The sequence below is a fragment of the Stegodyphus dumicola genome, chromosome 10 (genome assembly GCF_044657685.1).
Source record: "Stegodyphus dumicola isolate Sdum_Otavi_A_Nest chromosome 10, ASM4465768v1".
In the NCBI taxonomy this organism is placed as follows: domain Eukaryota; kingdom Metazoa; phylum Arthropoda; class Arachnida; order Araneae; family Eresidae; genus Stegodyphus; species Stegodyphus dumicola.
Window position 1 is genome coordinate 4,106,249 of NC_140777.1, and position 17,660 is coordinate 4,123,908.

The 17,660-nt window shown below is 33.7% G+C and overlaps 2 protein-coding genes across 5 annotated transcripts in view; one reads left to right on the plus strand and one right to left on the minus strand.

Annotated features, from left to right (window-relative positions):
- The window catches only part of LOC146994849 (uncharacterized), a 62,170-nt gene that overhangs the window by 36,114 nt on the left and 8,396 nt on the right, over positions 1-17,660 (plus strand). For 2 of the 4 annotated variants that reach the window (XR_015043254.1, XR_015043253.1), the window contains one exon: positions 11,599-11,842. The exons of the other annotated variants lie outside the window; for them this stretch is intronic. The gene's annotated coding sequence lies outside the window, so the exon portion shown is untranslated. Of the gene's footprint in view, positions 1-11,598; positions 11,843-17,660 lie in introns of those variants that run through there. 4 annotated transcript variants of the gene reach the window in all.
- Positions 1-17,660, minus strand: part of LOC118191887 (uncharacterized) — a 90,270-nt gene that overhangs the window by 13,331 nt on the left and 59,279 nt on the right. The window contains exons 10-14 of the mRNA XM_085826082.1: positions 16,602-16,656; positions 12,076-12,107; positions 7,844-7,922; positions 7,408-7,454; positions 2,943-2,990 (exon numbers count right to left, since the gene is read on the minus strand). Coding sequence (XP_085682208.1) covers positions 2,943-2,990; positions 7,408-7,454; positions 7,844-7,922; positions 12,076-12,107; positions 16,602-16,656 — 261 coding nt within the window. The remainder of the gene's footprint in view (positions 1-2,942; positions 2,991-7,407; positions 7,455-7,843; positions 7,923-12,075; positions 12,108-16,601; positions 16,657-17,660) is intronic.

Sequence of the window (17,660 nt, forward strand, 5' to 3'; positions counted from 1 at the left end):
TCTAAAAAATTTTCTTTGAGTTTCTTCAAGTAAAAAAAAAAAATTGACAAAATTTTGACAGCCAAGCGTTGCTTTGAGAACAGCTGGAGTTTTAGTTTGAAAGCAGATACTGCATTGGCCAGGTGATTGATGAATTGTTTTTTTTTTCCCCCCATCATTTTTTTTTTTTTTTTTTTTTTTTTTTTTTTTTTTTTTTTTGTTTAGGTCATTCAGAATAGCTCTCACATCAACTAAAAATGCTAATTTACACTTAAGAGATGGTTCCTTTAGCATCCTAGTTTGCTTGCCATTTTCATCAAGGAATGGTACAGTCAAAAGTCGTTAATTCGGACACCTATAATCCAGAATGATCTATAGTCCGGACCTCAATGCTACAAACTTTCTGCGCATGTGTCGCGTTAATCCTTACGGCTGCGAATATGCGTGTGTGCATGCGCATAATACATTTATGCATGCGCGTTTAATGTATAATGGACGGTATAAGCTAAGCTAAGCTAAAATTATCTAATTCAGTTAATGCTGCAGATTGCGTTGTTCCTTAATCTTCGAATTCGATCCGGCTTATTATTTTTTGCAGAATGTTAGAGCAGTTTTATAAAAGTAAGCTTGAACTTTCGATTATGTCAAATAGAATTTCTGATATATATTTACTAATATGTAAAGGATCTACAAAGTGAAAGTGTGTTTCGAAGTCCATTAAACAAAAAGTGGAATTGCTGCAAAAAATGGATAAAGGCATAGTCTTCGTTTCTCTAACCATTCCGAAATCTGTTTATCAATTTCACGCTGCTCTGGGCGGGGGGAAGGGGGGACGCCGCAGTGCGCAATGAATTGAAAGTTGATCTGTCAGCAGTATCCTTATCTTCAGGGCAGATGTTTTTGTTTTATTTGGCTTATAATTCCTTACTAAATGTAGTATTTCATCTCGATGTACTCCATCTTTGATATGATTTAAATCCAATTCCTCGTCATTATAATTCGCTTCCGATAGTGAAGAAAGTGACACAGAGGTTATTGAAAACAAAAAAATTTCGAATTGACAAATTAGTCGGTATTCTCGACACAGCAATTATAAAACTTGAACAGCGGAACTTTGTAACTGAACAAGAAATTATGTCCATTTACAGAATTAAAGAGAAAGTATTATCACATAAAACGAAGCAACTTAAACAACTTACGTTGAAAGAAATGTTTAATAAAGTAAACAAATAAATATTAAGCTTTTTTTTTGTAAATTTTGATACCCTTTAGATCATAATTGTTCTTTATTTCATAAATTACAGTTTCATATTTTTAATTTTATAATTTCTGCATGCCATCTTACCAGATTTAAACTGATGATCTATAATCCGGAAAAATCGATAATCCGGAATGGCCGAAGTCCCGACGAGTCCGGATTAACGACTTTTGACTGTATTATTTCATCAATCAAATCAGCAAGCCTTTTCAAAGCTTCTCTACGGCTCAACCATCGTACTTCAGAGTAATATATGAGATCACTATGTGATGCATCTGTGTGTTCTAGGATTTCCTTAAATTGACTGTGGTTTAAAAAGCATGTGAGGGAATAAAATTGATTATATCACTCACTACTTTCATTAGCCGGTCAAATCCTAGTTCTTTCGCACATAGCTGTTCTTGGTTTATGATACAATGATACCCAAGCAAATGTTTTCCTCTATCATCCTCTCACAGTAGAGTCCCCTAAGTTTATTCCCTAAGATTTCAGATTCCAAACAAAAATGGTACCCTATGTGTCATTTATGTGCATATTGTTATATTGAGCTTCTATTCAAAAGTAAACAAAATTTATTTCAAAATTTTTATTATTTTTTCTCAAATTTTAAAAAAGCATTTTCACATCATAATGGTAACTAGCCACCAATCATAAAACCACACATCTGTATTGTCATTTCCCAAAACTGAGCTTCTTTTTTTAAAAGAATGGCATGGAAAATATGTTTCTAAATGACAAAAGAAAATAAAACAAGAATAAAATTCAATATTTTACCTATATTTATTTAAACTCATAATTTTTAATAAATATTGGTAAAATATTAAAGTCCACAATAACACAAGAAATGAAATTATGAAATATAGAGTATTCGATGTATGAAATATTTACTAGACGAAAATACATGACAACAGAAAATAGAATTGTTATTATTGCAACACTGGAAAAAGTGCAAGAAAACAATACTTAAAGGAATAGCAGCAATCATTTAACAGAGTACCAAAATTTCCAAATATAAGCCAACTTGCACATAAGATTTTGTTGTAAAAATTCAATCAAAACTGAACACACATATGTGCAAAATCCATGTGATAAATCTAGCAAAATTTCTTCCCTGGCCTTTGTTTGCACAACTATTTGTCTGTTTATCACAGATATATATACTTCCACTTAAAAAGTGTTTTAAATAACCCAAATATTCCTGTTGTGTCATTTTTAAATGTAAAAGATTATATATTTAAAAATGTAAATTTTTTTGCATATTTCTATTTAGGAAAATTATGCATTCCTTATAAAAAAGAAATAAGAGGAAATTTCTAGGCTATTATTTTATATTATTTTACTGCTACATTTTGCTAAACTATGCAACACTATAAAGAACTCATCCACACACACCTCAAAATTACCTTCTATTAAAAAGAAATGATTCCTTGCAATAACCATAAAGAACGTTATATTATTTAAACATTAACATAACAAAATAATGCTTCCAATAAACGAGACTTATCTTCAGCTTGGAAATTATGACTAAGCTCTGATGTCTACTAAAAGCTCTTACACTAAGCTGACTACTGATAAAAAAGCTAAGTCAAATCTTGAGGAAAACATTAGTTAAATTATGAATTAAAAACATCAATCAGACTCTGATTTGATGGATATTTAATTGTTCTCCTTATAATATATATATCTGACGATGCAGAAAACTTACTTCGGACCATAGACCAGGAGGTAGAAGATTCAGAGGCCATGCTATAACCTGCAAAAGTAACAAATATATTTAGAAATTTTCAACAGTTATTGCACATATTAAAAATGTTTTTTACATTTACAATCGGATGTCAAAAACCTTGAGAAAGCAGTATGCCAATTTTTATGAGATACTGACATTAAGTAAAAACTAATATAAATTATGAAAAGTTCTGCATTGCTGGATGTGAATTTTTGAGCTTTTTTAAACAGCTTTGTGTGCATTTCTCCTGAGCTATGTCCATCGGACTTTGAAAGGAGAATGAAAACAGGAGTCTGATGAATGGGATGTACTTTTGATACAGTTTTTTTGTTCTAGATTTCCTGACCTCACAATAGCTTCATTAAGCATTCAAACAGCATTACACATTTGGAATTCTGCGTGCAGAATCAAATTGTGTGCAGAATCAAATTAAAAGGCATCAGATATGTATCTATGAGATCAGTTCAGCAATAACTAATGTCAAATAAGATTTTACAACAGAATACCTACAAACATCTTTCTATTAACACTAAATAATAAAAAAATACCCTTCACATCTTTCGTAAAGTCTTTTGAGAAAGGCAGTTCCACATACGACTCATTGTGTCAGTTATTACAAACTAATAATTAAAGTATTTAGGTGTAGAATAGACTCCATTGGGATTGACTTATTTACACATCTTTAGGGCTAAGTTCTTAGACTACTAATTTATGTCCCCTTACCTCTATTTTATGTTCCCTTACCACTGCATTATATTATACTATGCTACATTATGAAGAACTTATCCACACAAAAGACCTCAGAATTGTTAATTAAATGGAACTGACTATGACACATTTGATTCTGAAATATATCCCCTAAAAGTTCAGATTCCAGGCAAAAAAAATGATAATCTATATGTTGTTGATATGCATGAGTCTATACTGAGATCCTATGCAAAAATTAATGAAATATTTTTCAAAATTTTTAAATATTAAATTTCTTTTCTTTTAATTTTTAAAAAGCATTTTGATGTTCATAAGATCATAAGGTAACATATCTGACATTTCTGAAAGAATGGAATGAAGAACATGTATCAAAATCCCAAAACTAAAACAATTGAATTAATTTTTTTAATAACTGTTAGTAAACCATTAGATTCTATAAAAGGGAAGTTTTAAAATCTCTTACCACGCAGAACTTACAATAAAGAATATCTAACTGCAATTCAAACATCATTTTATAATCTTAAAAATAACTGCATGATGGAAATTCTGAACATCTAATTTTCTGTTGTCAACATAATTTTGCAAAATGTGTTAGAGCATCTTAAGCTCAATATACAGAAATTTTTACAATTTAAGAAACACATATGCACATATGTAAAATAAATGTGAAAAAATACTTTGAAGGATCCACATACAGTAGACTCCCAATTATCCGCGGGCAGATTATCCGTGCCTGTCGCACAAAGTTTCTTTTTTTTTTTTACAAGCCTAAAGCAAAGAAAATAAAAATGTTCACAAAACTGAGTGAAATGTTTAATTTGCTAACATCGTGATTATTTATAGCAGAAATATCCCAGGCCTTCTCGGAACCTTCCCCTCTGATGAGTAAGTGATTTCTTACTCACCCTTGCAGTTGCCCGCTCCATCATCCTCTCTCGTCTTAATCTTACTGACACGTCCACTTCTTGCCACTCGCCATTCTTAGTTTAAGCCCGATAGTGTTTGCGAACTGGTCGGAGTTAATTTCTTATCTTATACTGTGTTCAGTGATTGTGCTTTTTGGTTTTTTGCTTTTCGTTACCGATTTAAAATGTCAGGAAATCGAAAGAAGGTTGTGTTGACAATTGCGCAAAAACTAGAATTAATTTCCAAAGTAGCAAACAGCGCTACAAAGCAGCAGATGGAACTGGATTACAGAATATCGGAAACAACAGTGTGTGACATTTTAAGGCAAAAAGACAAACTGGTGAACTTTGCATCAATGTCGAACAGTGCTTCCGCAATGAAAATGCAAAAAACTACCTTTGATGAGCTAGACACGGCATTGACAGAGTGGTTAGCTCAAGTTCGAAAAGAGGGTACTCCTGCAAAAGGTCCTATCATTGTGGCGAAGGCAGAAACTTTTTTTGAGTTGCTAGGCCTGAAAGGAAATTTTGATGCGTTTTCTGGCTGGTTGACTCATTTTAAGCAGTGACATGGAATTCGAGGGGAGAAACTTAGTGGTGACCAACAAGCAGCCGATGATTTCCACCATGAATTTGAAGAATTTGTTTTAAAAGAAGAGCAATCTTTTGAACAAACTTACAACGCTGACGAATCGGAACTTTAATGGAAATGTCTTCCCACTCGCACTTTAGCATTTGAAAGTGAAAGTAAAGTGGCGGGTCATAAAAGCAGCAAAAAAAGGATCACTATCATGTCTTGCAGTAACACTACCGGTGGACATAAACTTAGACTTGTTTGTCATTGGAAAGTTAAAAAAAAAAAAAAAAAAAAAAAAAAAAAAAAAAAACAGATCTTTCAAAGGCCCAAGGATAGAAAATTTGCCCGTTGATTACTTTAACCAAAAATAAGGATGGATGAACCGAAACATTTTTCAAGAATGGTTCGAAAAAATCTTTGTTCTTCAAGTGCGTAAACATCTTAAATCATAAAACCTGCCTGAAAAAGCTGTGCTATTAATCGACAACGCATCTTCTCACCCAGCAACAAGCGTGCTAAAGTCTTCTGATGGACAAATTTTTGCAAATTTTCTCCCCCAAAACATTATTGTGCTAATCCAAACTATGGACCAAGGAGTCATTGCAACAATGAAGAGAACATACGGAACCAAGCTGCTAATGAGCAAAATTGAAGAAGGTTATAATCTGAAAGAGTTTTGGAAACACTATACAATCTTGGACAGCATCTACGATATTGCATCTGCATGGGACTGTGAAACTGTCAACTCCCATAAAATCAAAGAGAAAACTCATGCCTAATGTTGAAGCCAACAACAACGTAACCCCTTTGAGTTGTGAAGAAGAGAATGAAGATGTAGACACGCCCACGTCAACTCTTGCCGATATGGTGAAAACAGTTCCAGGTGGTGAGAACGTCGATGCTTAAAACATTAACGAGTGGTTGGAGTGTGACGTCAACAAACCTGGCTTCGAAGGCTTGACAGATGACGAAATTGTGCAGAAAGCAAGGGGAGAGACTGAGAGTGAAGGACAGCAAAGTGAAGGCAAAGAAGAGCCCAATGTGCAGAAGTGGAAGACTCACGAAGGGGCTTTGCAACAAGTCGATGGAATGCTGAGCTATTTTAAAGAACCAGACGATGCAAAATTGGCTGAGAAACTTATGCTATGAAAAATGCAATCTCGGATCAAGAGAAAATGCTTCCAAAGCAAGAAACGAACACAAATAACTGTTACAGTTATGCTTTTGTAATTACATAATACATTACAGTATTAAAACAGTACATATGTATTAATTTTTCTGCGTATCCTTGACACCTCTCGTAAGTATACAAAGCACTTTTCTGTTTTCATTAACAAATTGCATTTTAGGTTAATTTTGAATGATATACTAAAATATTAAGCGTTAGTTAAACATTTACTGCTGTTTATTTTACATTTTATTGCACATAAAACGATTTTTCAAAGTTGGAATGACTGTTTTCTCTTTTGCTATTCCCATTTTTAGCTTTTTTCGGATTATCCGTGATTTTTATTATCCGCGGCGGCCGCGCCACCCGATTCCGCGGATAATCAGGAGTGTACTGTATATTGTACAGCATTATTATCATACCACTGAAAATCACTATTTTGGATAAAACAAGACATTCTATGGATTCTATAAAACAAAGGTACCATGTAGTATTTTAGCCTCAAACTATCTGCAGCTAGGTAGAAATCCCCATTAAGGATGCTTCAGGTTTATAAACAACATTTACAGTTACGACACTAATTTTATGTTCACCAAGAGACAGACTTTTACAAAAATGAAATAGCGTTGAAGATTAATGTACTTTGCCAGTACTAAAAATTCCAATTGATACACACATGGTGATATATAACTGTGCGTACAACCAGCATCTGACCACAAGTGCATGAGAATTGACATTAAAGCAAAATATATGCTGCTAAAGCCTTAAAATCATGAGAAATGTAAGCTAAATTTTCTTTAAAATTTGAAAAGAGAAACTACTTAGGTAGGATTATGGTATTCAAGAACTACTAATATTCCTGTTTTATAAAAATAGAAACTTTTTTTAGTCTAAGTCTCCATACTAAAATGAATAATAAATCTACCAAGGATTTCCTAAATACAATACTTGTAAAAAGTACCAAGTCTTTCCTTGCTAAAAATACAGCTGCAGCAATTAAAATATACTTTTAATGTTTAAAATAAGTCAAAACTCATGAATTTTTTAGATATATATGCTTTAGAAAAATATTAATTGAAAAATTACCTCATCCTCCTCTTCTGGCTCTCTTTCCTGATGATAAGGTCCCTTTCCTTTAAATAAAAAAAAATCAATCTTTCCTGTATGTATGACGCGTGTTTAACAAAAATGCATATTCAACAAAAAATTAACATTAACATGGAAACTAACAAAGAAATAGAGTCTTGGGAAAGGCACTTCATTTAAAAAATTAATTAATTAATTAAAACCAAAATTATAAACAATTCAAAACAGAAATTTATTTTAAATTGTCAATACTTTATCTATATCATCAGCTTTTCTGTATGATTAACAAAATATGATCAACAAAAACACATATTCAAATGCATTCAAGATGCCAGATAGAAAACTATACACTAAATATTGAGTTAAAAAAGAAGAAAATGACACTATATTAAACATTAAATTACCGCATATGCCAAAAAAAAATACTATTAATTACCTGCATCCAGCAGGGCATCTGCTTCCCTCATCAGGAAATAATCAAAGTCTTTTTTAAATGCAAATACCTTTTCCAACACCTGAAAAGGATAAAATTCCAATTAGAATGCTGTATAAATTACTCTGACATTCAACAAAAAACTTCAGTAACTTTGAAAGCATTTTATTGCATTTCATATAATCTCTACCACAGATGCACAGTATTACTCAATGCAAATAGAGCTTATGGGTAACAAAAACTGGAAACTTATACAGTACAGATGCTAGCCAAAAGAAAAAAGAACGTTTCAAAATATATTTTATTTCAAAGCAGTTTACTAAAGTGTTGTTTACTGAAATGCTTTGAAATAAAATTCTTTACTCTGGATAATGAAAAAAGCAGGCACAGAAAGCTGTTTAAAATGCAAATACAATGTTAACAATGAACACACATTTTTAATGTGATATGAAAGTCTCCTAAAAGGAGTGTTTCTTTTAAACCTATATACATGCACCATTTATTGTATACACAGCAGATTTTTCCATCCAATTCAGATCAGAGTCCCGAGTCAAAAGGATTTCGCATTAAAACATCGTATGATGAGCCACAGTAAGATGGAAAGCCAAACATCAACAGATATTAGCATCCAACATTCGAGTGAGCTAAGAAGCAACCACCTAATTTGGTACCAAGAGATTTTGGTCAATGGCTTTCACGAGTTACCACTTCAAAGAATGACCTTATTTGCTAATAATGGTCCCCATTGACAAGGTGACACAATGTCACGCAACTGCAAAAAAAGCCTCCAGTGTCCATTCTTTGTGTAAGCTTTTTGTCACAAAGAATTTACGAATGTATTTTCAGAGTTCTGATCTGGACAAAATGTGACACTCAATAAAATTTAATGCGACACAATCTCCAAAAAACTCATTTTGCTGAAAATAAGGGGTTTGTTTCACCATATATGGATGCACTGACTTCTACATCATTCAGAATCTGTCTCCTGATGGCTCAAATGCACAGAGAAGAAATTCTTGGTAATGCTTTGTACTGCTGTCACTGGCGATTCCATCCTTTTTATACATCAAAATGGCCTAGTTAATGAACTTGAACACATGAGGAGAAACAGAGCATATGGAATGGTGTTCAGATTTGAATCCAGTAGAACATGATCGGGATACATTGTTAATAGACTTTTAACTTTAGCTACTGTACATTCAATAGGGAAACCTGGGGGAAATCTCGCATAACCTTATCTATCATGTAATCAATTTAGTTCCCCACAGACTCAAAATATCTACAATGAAGGAATTTTGTCAGACTTTTAATAAAGTCTGACAAAATTCCTTAACTCTTTGAAATCCAGACCCTTTGCTAACCTGTATCCTCAAAATACCGGACCGCCGATATAGTTTTCCAGTTTGACAGCAATTTCCTTCCCTCCCTGTTCATTAATGCAGAAAATAAGTGTGAAGATTTCCAATGACATCCTTTGTACTTTCTAACAAAGATTCAATTAGCCTTTGACCCCGTTCTTTATAAAACTATTCTGAAGGTCAGACCAACAAGCCTTTCTGCCTTTGTTATGATCACGACTGAGATTTTGTTTATTTCCGTTATTTTTATAGAAAGGAATAAATTGATTAAAAATAAATATAATTCTTAAATTTTTAAACTGCTCTTTTATTGCTGTTTAAAGCTTAAAAGCACACTGTACCACAAAAGAATCAACAACGAAATGTCACGACCAACTAAAAGATAAGAAACCTCTTAGGACAAGCTGTCTGCAGTAAACTAATAAAATGCAATTGGGGAAACTGCACCTGCTACTGCATACCTTAGGAGGAGGGAAGAAAACAAGATTACAATCTCGGCCATTTTTGGGCGGTTCTTGTTGTTTCAATGTAAGGCCGTGTGAGGCGGATTGGATGTGAAGGAGTTAATGCATATCTCTTTTTTCTCTGAAAGAGTGTAAAAATGAATTTTTTATAATAGTTGTGTTTCCTATAAGTTTATCCTTTCTTAAATTTTTATTAAGTTCTCACATTCATAAATATATTTAATAGTGTACCACATATTTATCAGCAGCTATCTGTTTATTTAAACTGCCTATCCCTTATCAATTGAGCAGAGTACTTACTCAATATATAAAGCACTTACTTTACATTGACGCCAGTTTTATTAAATAAACACTGAACAAGAAAGACAAGAATTGAAAGGTTCAGATTTTAACAACTACTCAAAAGGGATCATTTAAAATTTAATACAGTTTATCAGTTGACACTGTCGCCAGGGCTCAGCTGGAATAACAAAACATTTCATAGGAAAATAGATGAATACTCATTTAGACTAACATGAGAAATATTAAGTATTTTCTGTAGATTTATAAAATGAAAAAATAAGTTATATAATTCTATAAAAATATTTAACATTTTAATCTGATTCATTTAAATGAAAATTCATTAATTAAATGTGCTTTTATTTAAATCATTTACATTAAAAAATCAAAGAAACAATATTCTTAATAATTGCATCAACTGCTTTATAGTTCAGTTCATTAATTCATAACAATATAATAAATAATGTGGCCTGTTCTGAGCTTTTAGTGTGGCAGTCAAGTGTTGAATCTTAAATACAATAAAACGACTCATTTTGATAATCTTTTAAAACGAAGTATATTAACAAAAAGAAATGTTTTCCAATGCAGTTGTCTCAAACTGATAGCCTGCCATCTGCACATATCCCCTTGAAGGAGTTTCACATGGCTCAGGAATATATTCCCAGCAATTTAATAAACATTATTATGACAAGACTTTGAAGAGAAAGTTCAAGGTTTCAATGATTCATAGTCCACTTTTACATTATTTTGCTTACCCTTCAAAACAAATATGAGAATCACTCAAAAATATTCATAAACGGAAGTAAATTTTTTCAAAGATTTCAAGCTACAGATCTGACTAAATTTTATTCATACTTAACCAAAAATTAAAAATATCCTCAATTGTGAATTACAGTCAAAAGTCGTTAATTCGGACACCCATAATCCATAATGATCTATAATCCGGACCTCAAAGCTAAAAACTTTCTGCGCATGCGCCGCGTTCACACATGCACATAGGCGTTTACACGTGCGCGTAAGACCTTTTACAACTGTGCATATGCGTGTGTGCAAACACAGAATACGTTTTCGCATGCGCGTTTTATGTATAACGGACGGTATAAGCTAAAATTATCTAATTATCTATTTCAGTTAATGTTGATGATTGCGTTGTTCCTTAATTTTCGAACTGGATCCGGCTTATAATTTTTTGCAAGAGCAATACTATAAAAGTAAACTTGAACTTTCAATTATGTGAAATAGAATTTTCGATTCTGGAGCTCCCAAAGAATCCTACAAAATGAAAGTATGTTTCGATGTCCATCAAACAAAAAGTGGAATGGCTGCAAAAAATGGATAAAGACATGAAGAATGTGACAGAGAGGTTGGTGAAAACGAAAAAATTTCGATTGACAAGTTAGTCAGTATTCTCGGCACAGCAATTACGGGACTTGAACAGCGGAACTTTGTAACTGAACAAGAAATTATGTCTGTTTATAGTATTAAAGAGAAAGTATTATCAGATAAAGCGAAGCAATTTAAAACAACATACATTGAAAGAAATGTTTAATAAAGTAAACAAATAAATATTAAGCTTTTTTTTTTGTAAATTTTGATACCCTTTAGATCATAATTGTTTTTTATTTCATAAATTATGGTTTAATATTTTTTATTTTAGAATTTCTGCATGCCATCTTACGAGATTTAAACTGATGATCTATAATCCAGAAAAATCGATAATCCGGAATCGCCGAAGTCCCAACGAGTCCGGATTAACGACTTTTGACTGTATTAGTTCTTGCAGCTCAAATCAGTAGCCAAAAATAAAGAAATTCACTAATTGATGTGTAGATATATGTATTTTTCTGTAAATGCTAAAGCAAAGCTGAATAAATAAATAAATAAATAAAAAAGAGGAATAAGTTGTCATTATTTGTACTCAAGTTTTGGAAACTTGGAAATATTTTGTAAGCTGTCTATTTTTACCATAAGTTAGTCATTAATTCAACATAATTAGAATTATTTGGAATAAGCCGGTTTCATGCATCAGGCCCACATTCAATTCATATTTGAAACCACTGCTCTCAGATGATAATGTCCACAGGAAATTAAATGGATAATGTCTTTAATATGTTTATCATAATTATATACACACCTTCATCATATCCTCCTTTTCTCTTGGAAGCCCTGAAAAAAAAATTAAGCTATTATCTAAAAGTTAAAGACAGATATGTACTGATTTCGAGTACAAAATAGACTTATTTTCTTACTGAAAAATATCTGTATACAAATATAGCGGCCATGGTTTTAAATATCAATGGCAAAAGCAACATAATTGGCGACACATAATATTCGAAATTGCAGAAACAACACTTAAAAATTTACAAGTTACTCGTTTACACCCAAGTTAAACACTGTTTTAAAATGCTAAGGGTAGTTGTTTAAACGAGTGACATCTGCTGCTTTAGAGATACCGTTTTCAGTATGATTTGTTAATTTATATGAAAGAGAAAACGAAAATAATAATTTTTCAGGGACTATCTGAAGAATAAATTATTAATATTGCTGTGACTTATAAACCAATTACAAACATTTTAAATTTAGGGGTGGGGAGGATGGATGGATGGATGGATGGATGGATATTCTGGCACAGAACCTTAAAGGTTATCTACATACTTCACTGCCTGGACCTTAATATCAGAGAAACAAAATTTTTCTATCAGTGTTTCTGTTCTATTATATTAAGAAATCTGTTCTATTATATTGTTTCTGTTCTATTAATTAGTATATTAAGAGGTTGTGCAGAAAATAAACGTTTGTGACAGTCATCAAGCCTACAGACCTGGAGGGGGTGATCATACTGCGACATAATATTGAAATAAAAGAAAGAGATGGTTGAAATAAGGACACAATTGCACACGCCATAGTTGAAGCGCCGGTTCATAATAGTCAACATATAGGCTCTGCACAGGAGATGTTCTGAAACTTCCCAAACTAATCTTCAGAGCCTAATGATGTACGGGATCAAGTTTCACTAATACAGAAGGCCATGCACATCCATACACAATTGAGCCATAGTCTAATTTGGCGTGTACAAGTGATCTGTAAATACAAAGAGCTACGTTCTGCTCCCCAGGAGGTGTTCACCAGTACTTTTAGTAGATTTACTATTTTGAAGTACTTCTTCCTTAAATATAACACATGAGAAAGAAATGTAAACTTACGATCAAACACCACTCTTAAAATTTTTACTTCAGAGACAACTGGGATCAACGAACCCTGAAGGTAAAACTCAGGCTCAGGATGAAGATTTTGTTTTTTACAAATGTGCCCGCACACAGCCTTATCTTTTGAAAATATAAAGCCCTCACCCTCTGACCACTTATGAATCCTATCCAGAGCAATCTGCAGCTGTCTATCCACGTATCTCATATCAGCACCTTAACAACTTATCTGCAAGTCATCAACATATAGGGAACCTGATATGGAAGAAGAAAGTTCCTTTAGAACAGAGTTTATACCAAGAACACAGCTTTGAGGTACACACCCTCTTCTTCACAAAACACATCTGATACCACTGAGCCAAATCTTACTTGAAAAAACATAGCTTTCAAGAAATTCCTTATAAGAACTGGCAGGTTGCCATGCAAGCCACTGTTGTAGAGATTACGTAATTTGCCATATCTCCATGCCTTGTCATATGCTTTTTGAACATAAATAAATACTGACACTAAATGGTTTCTTTTGACAAAGGCTTTATGGATTGAAGTTTCCAAAAGGATCATATTATCCATAGTTGTTTTACCTTTACAAAAACCACTACGATATGGTGAGATTACTCTGTATTTTTCTAAATAATGGACTAAGCGGCGGTTTACCATTCTTTGAAATAATTTGCAAACGCAACTTGTAAGAGTGATTGGTCGGTAGTTGGAGGGATTTTTCGAGTTATTCCCTGGTTTAGCTATGGGGATGAGAACAGCTCTCTGCTCTGCACTGGGAAAGGCAGAGTCCACACTTGATTGGAAAGGGTGAGAAGGGCAACCAATGACTTATAGGATAGATGCTTCAGCATATAACTGTATCATACTATCCGGACCCGGCCTTGATCTGTGTGTCTGCATCAGTTCCCTATTTAACTCAAACATGGAAACATAGGTTTCAAGAAATTCCTTATAAAAATCGGCAGGTTGCCATGCAAGCCACTGTTGTAGAGATCACGTAATTTGCCTTGTCATAAGCTTTTTGAATATAAATAAATACTGACACTAAATGGTTTCTTTTGACAAAGGCTTTATGGATTGAAGTTTTCAAAAGGATCATATTATCCATAATTGTTTTACCTTCAGGGAAACCACTATGATACAGTGAGATTACTCTGTATTTTTCTAAATAATGGCCTAAGCGGCGGTTTACCATTCTTTGAAATAATTTGCAAACGCAACTAGTTAAGAGTGATTGGTCGGTAGTTGGAGGGATTTTTCGAGTTATTCCCTGGTTTAGCTATGGGGATGAGAACAGCTCTCTGCTCTGCACTGGGAAAGGCAGAGTCCACACTTGATTGGAAAGGGTGAGAAGGGCAACCAATGACTTATAGGATAGATGCTTCAGCATATAACTGTATCATACTATCTGGACCCGGCCTTGATCTGTGTGTCTGCATCAGTTCCCTACTTAACTCAAACATGGAAACATAGGTTTCAAGAAATTCCTTATAAAAATCGGCAGGTTGCCATGCAAGCCACTGTTGTAGAGATCACGTAATTTGCCTTGTCATAAGCTTTTTGAATATAAATAAATACTGACACTAAATGGTTTCTTTTGACAAAGGCTTTATGGATTGAAGTTTTCAAAAGGATCATATTATCCATAGTTGTTTTACCTTCACGGAAACCACTATGATACGGTGAGATTACTCTGTATTTTTCTAAATAATGGCCTAAGCGGCGGTTTACCATTCTTTGAAATAATTTGCAAATGCAACTAGTTAAGAATGATTGGTCGGTAGTTGGAAGGATTTTTCCGAGTTATTCCCTGGTTTAGCTATGGGGATGAGAACAGCTCTCTGTCCTGCACTGGGAAAGGCAGAGTCCACACTCGATTGGAAAGGGTGAGTAGGGCAACCAATGACTTATAGGATAGATGATTCAGCATATAACTGTATCATACTATCTGGACCCGGCCTTGATCTGTGTGTCTGCATCAGTTCCCTACTTAACTCAAACACGGAAAATTTCCTATTGTACAGCTCACAGATCGGAGAGTTGAATTGAATGAGAGCATTTCACAGCATCGCTTAACAGAAAGAAATGTAGGCGGCTAGTTGCTGCCACTAGAAATGGCAGCAAAATTCTCACCAATTGCATTTGCAATTTCTTCCATTGTGCTGATCACTCGGCCATCTTTCTTCAGAAAGGAAAGTGAGTGGTCTTTGTTCAGTCCGCATAATTTTCTAACTCTTTCCCATACTCGTTTACTAGCTGTAGAAGATGTTATTCCAGGCACATAAGACACCCACGAATCCCTCTGGCTTGCCTCACTCTTAATTGCTCTGGGTGACTTTTGCTCAAGCTTTTTGAAGGTAATAAGGATTGGCAAAGTGGGGTGTTTATGAAAAACTCGCCAAGCTTTTCTCTGTTGTTTCAGTGTAGGACATTCCCGGTTCCAGTATGGTTTAGTGTACTTAGGAAGTTTTGTTGATGATTTTGGAACAGAGCCCATAGCTTGAATAATGACTCGTGACCGTTTTCACAGCTTCAGTATATTCACATGCTGAATATCAATACTGAACTTCGTCAGTTCACTACTGATATTCAGCATGTGGATGGTGAAGAAAATTGACCAGTTGATCCTCTTTCTCACATTGAAATGGTTACTGATGTCAATCCTGTTATCCTCTCTCCCAGTTACGTGTTACTTCCTCCAAGTTTTTTCGCTGCCTCCTAATCCTCAGCGACCCAGCCTTCACCATCCAGCTTCTCTGAGATCTTCTCACCATTTTCACCACACCTATGCGACACCTATGCTGACATCTCTATGCTTTTTCCCAAAGCTTCTCAGGGATTAAAGCTATTTCTTTCTGCTCTTCTACTGATATTCTGCTGTTCTATGATTCACTTGCTATATTTTCATTTCAAGTCATGCCCCTCGCAGTCTTGCTCAGGTTACTGGGAAGTACCGCTTTAATATGGCAGAACTCCAGTATAGCCACAGTATCTAAGTATCCTGTTAACTATTAGTCTATTTTGCTAGCATTGGTATGTTCCAGCATTGATTTAATTTTCATTCAAAGCTAAACTTCCTGCTATGATTGCCAGGAAGCCATAGAGTTTTAAATTATGTCATGCTTTTTGGTCAAAGCTTTTTCAATCAAAAAGTTTGCTTAAATCTTCTTCACACTCAGTTTTTATTCTATAAATGATACATTAACTTGCTTGTCTCTAGCACAAATAATTCCTCAGATGAAGAATATAATGCAAAATTCTAAAGAATTCATAGCTGACAGGGTTCAATGCATCTAAAGCAGCATGATTTTACTAAAGCTTTTACTACCATTACAAGATTAACAAAAGCCAATCAGATAATAATACACTAACCAGAGTTAAAAAAGAAGAAAATAACAATAAATATATATAAAAGATTCAATTCCAGCATAAGCTGAAAAAAAAATCTCTTAATTACCTTCTCTTAATACTCTTCCGAGAAGTGACTGGCACGTGTTGCAGAGTTTGAGTATCTGAAAAGGAGAAAATCAGAATTAAACTGCTGCATAGTTTTTTTTCATTTAAATAAAAACTTCAGTAAATTTGGAAGCATTGCATATATTTCATACACATTATTATACTATATATAAGCAATATATTGCATATATTGCACTTCATATAATCTCTTATACACATATTCTTTACTTTAAAATAGTTTACACCAGTTTGCTTTTAAAAAAAACTTCACTTGTCTTTGTGTTTGCTTACTAGAAGAAATCCAAAAACAAGTTTTGCTTACAACTGGGCTTCTTCTGCACAGCATCACACAATGCAAGTAGAACCTACTGGCCAAAAAAGTGGAAAATTATATACTGGAGATGCTGGTCAACAGAAGAGAAGTTTTCAAAACATATTTTATTTCAAACCAGTTTACTAAAGCATTGTTTACTAAACTGCCTTGAAACAAAATTCATTGCTCTGGGTAATGAAAAGGCAGACATAGAAAGCTGTTTCAAATGCAAATTAACAATGAAGACACTTTTTTAATGTGATTTGAAAGTCTCCTAAAATGAGTATTTCTTTTAAACCTGTATACATGTACCATTTATTGTAGTGACAGCAGATTTTTCCATCGACTTCAGATCAGAGCCCCAGGTCAAGAGGATTTTGCATTAAAGCATCGTATGATGAGCCACAGCAAGATCGAAAGCCAGACATTAATAGATATTAGCATCCAACATTCGAGTGAGCTAAGAAGCAACCACCTAATTTGGTACCAAGAGATTTTGGTGAATATTTTTTACTGCAAGTTAACACTTCAAAGAATGATCTCATTTGCTAATAATGGTCCCACTGAAGAGTTGACAAAATGGCATGCAACTGCAAAAAAAGGCTTCCAATGGCTATTACAAGAAACTTACACAAAGAATATACAAAGGTGTGGGCTAGTCCTATGCATTTCTATCTTCAGAGCAGTTTAAAGCTTGAAGAAACTGCACTTAACTTTGATCGGACAAATGCACATCCAAGTTTTCAT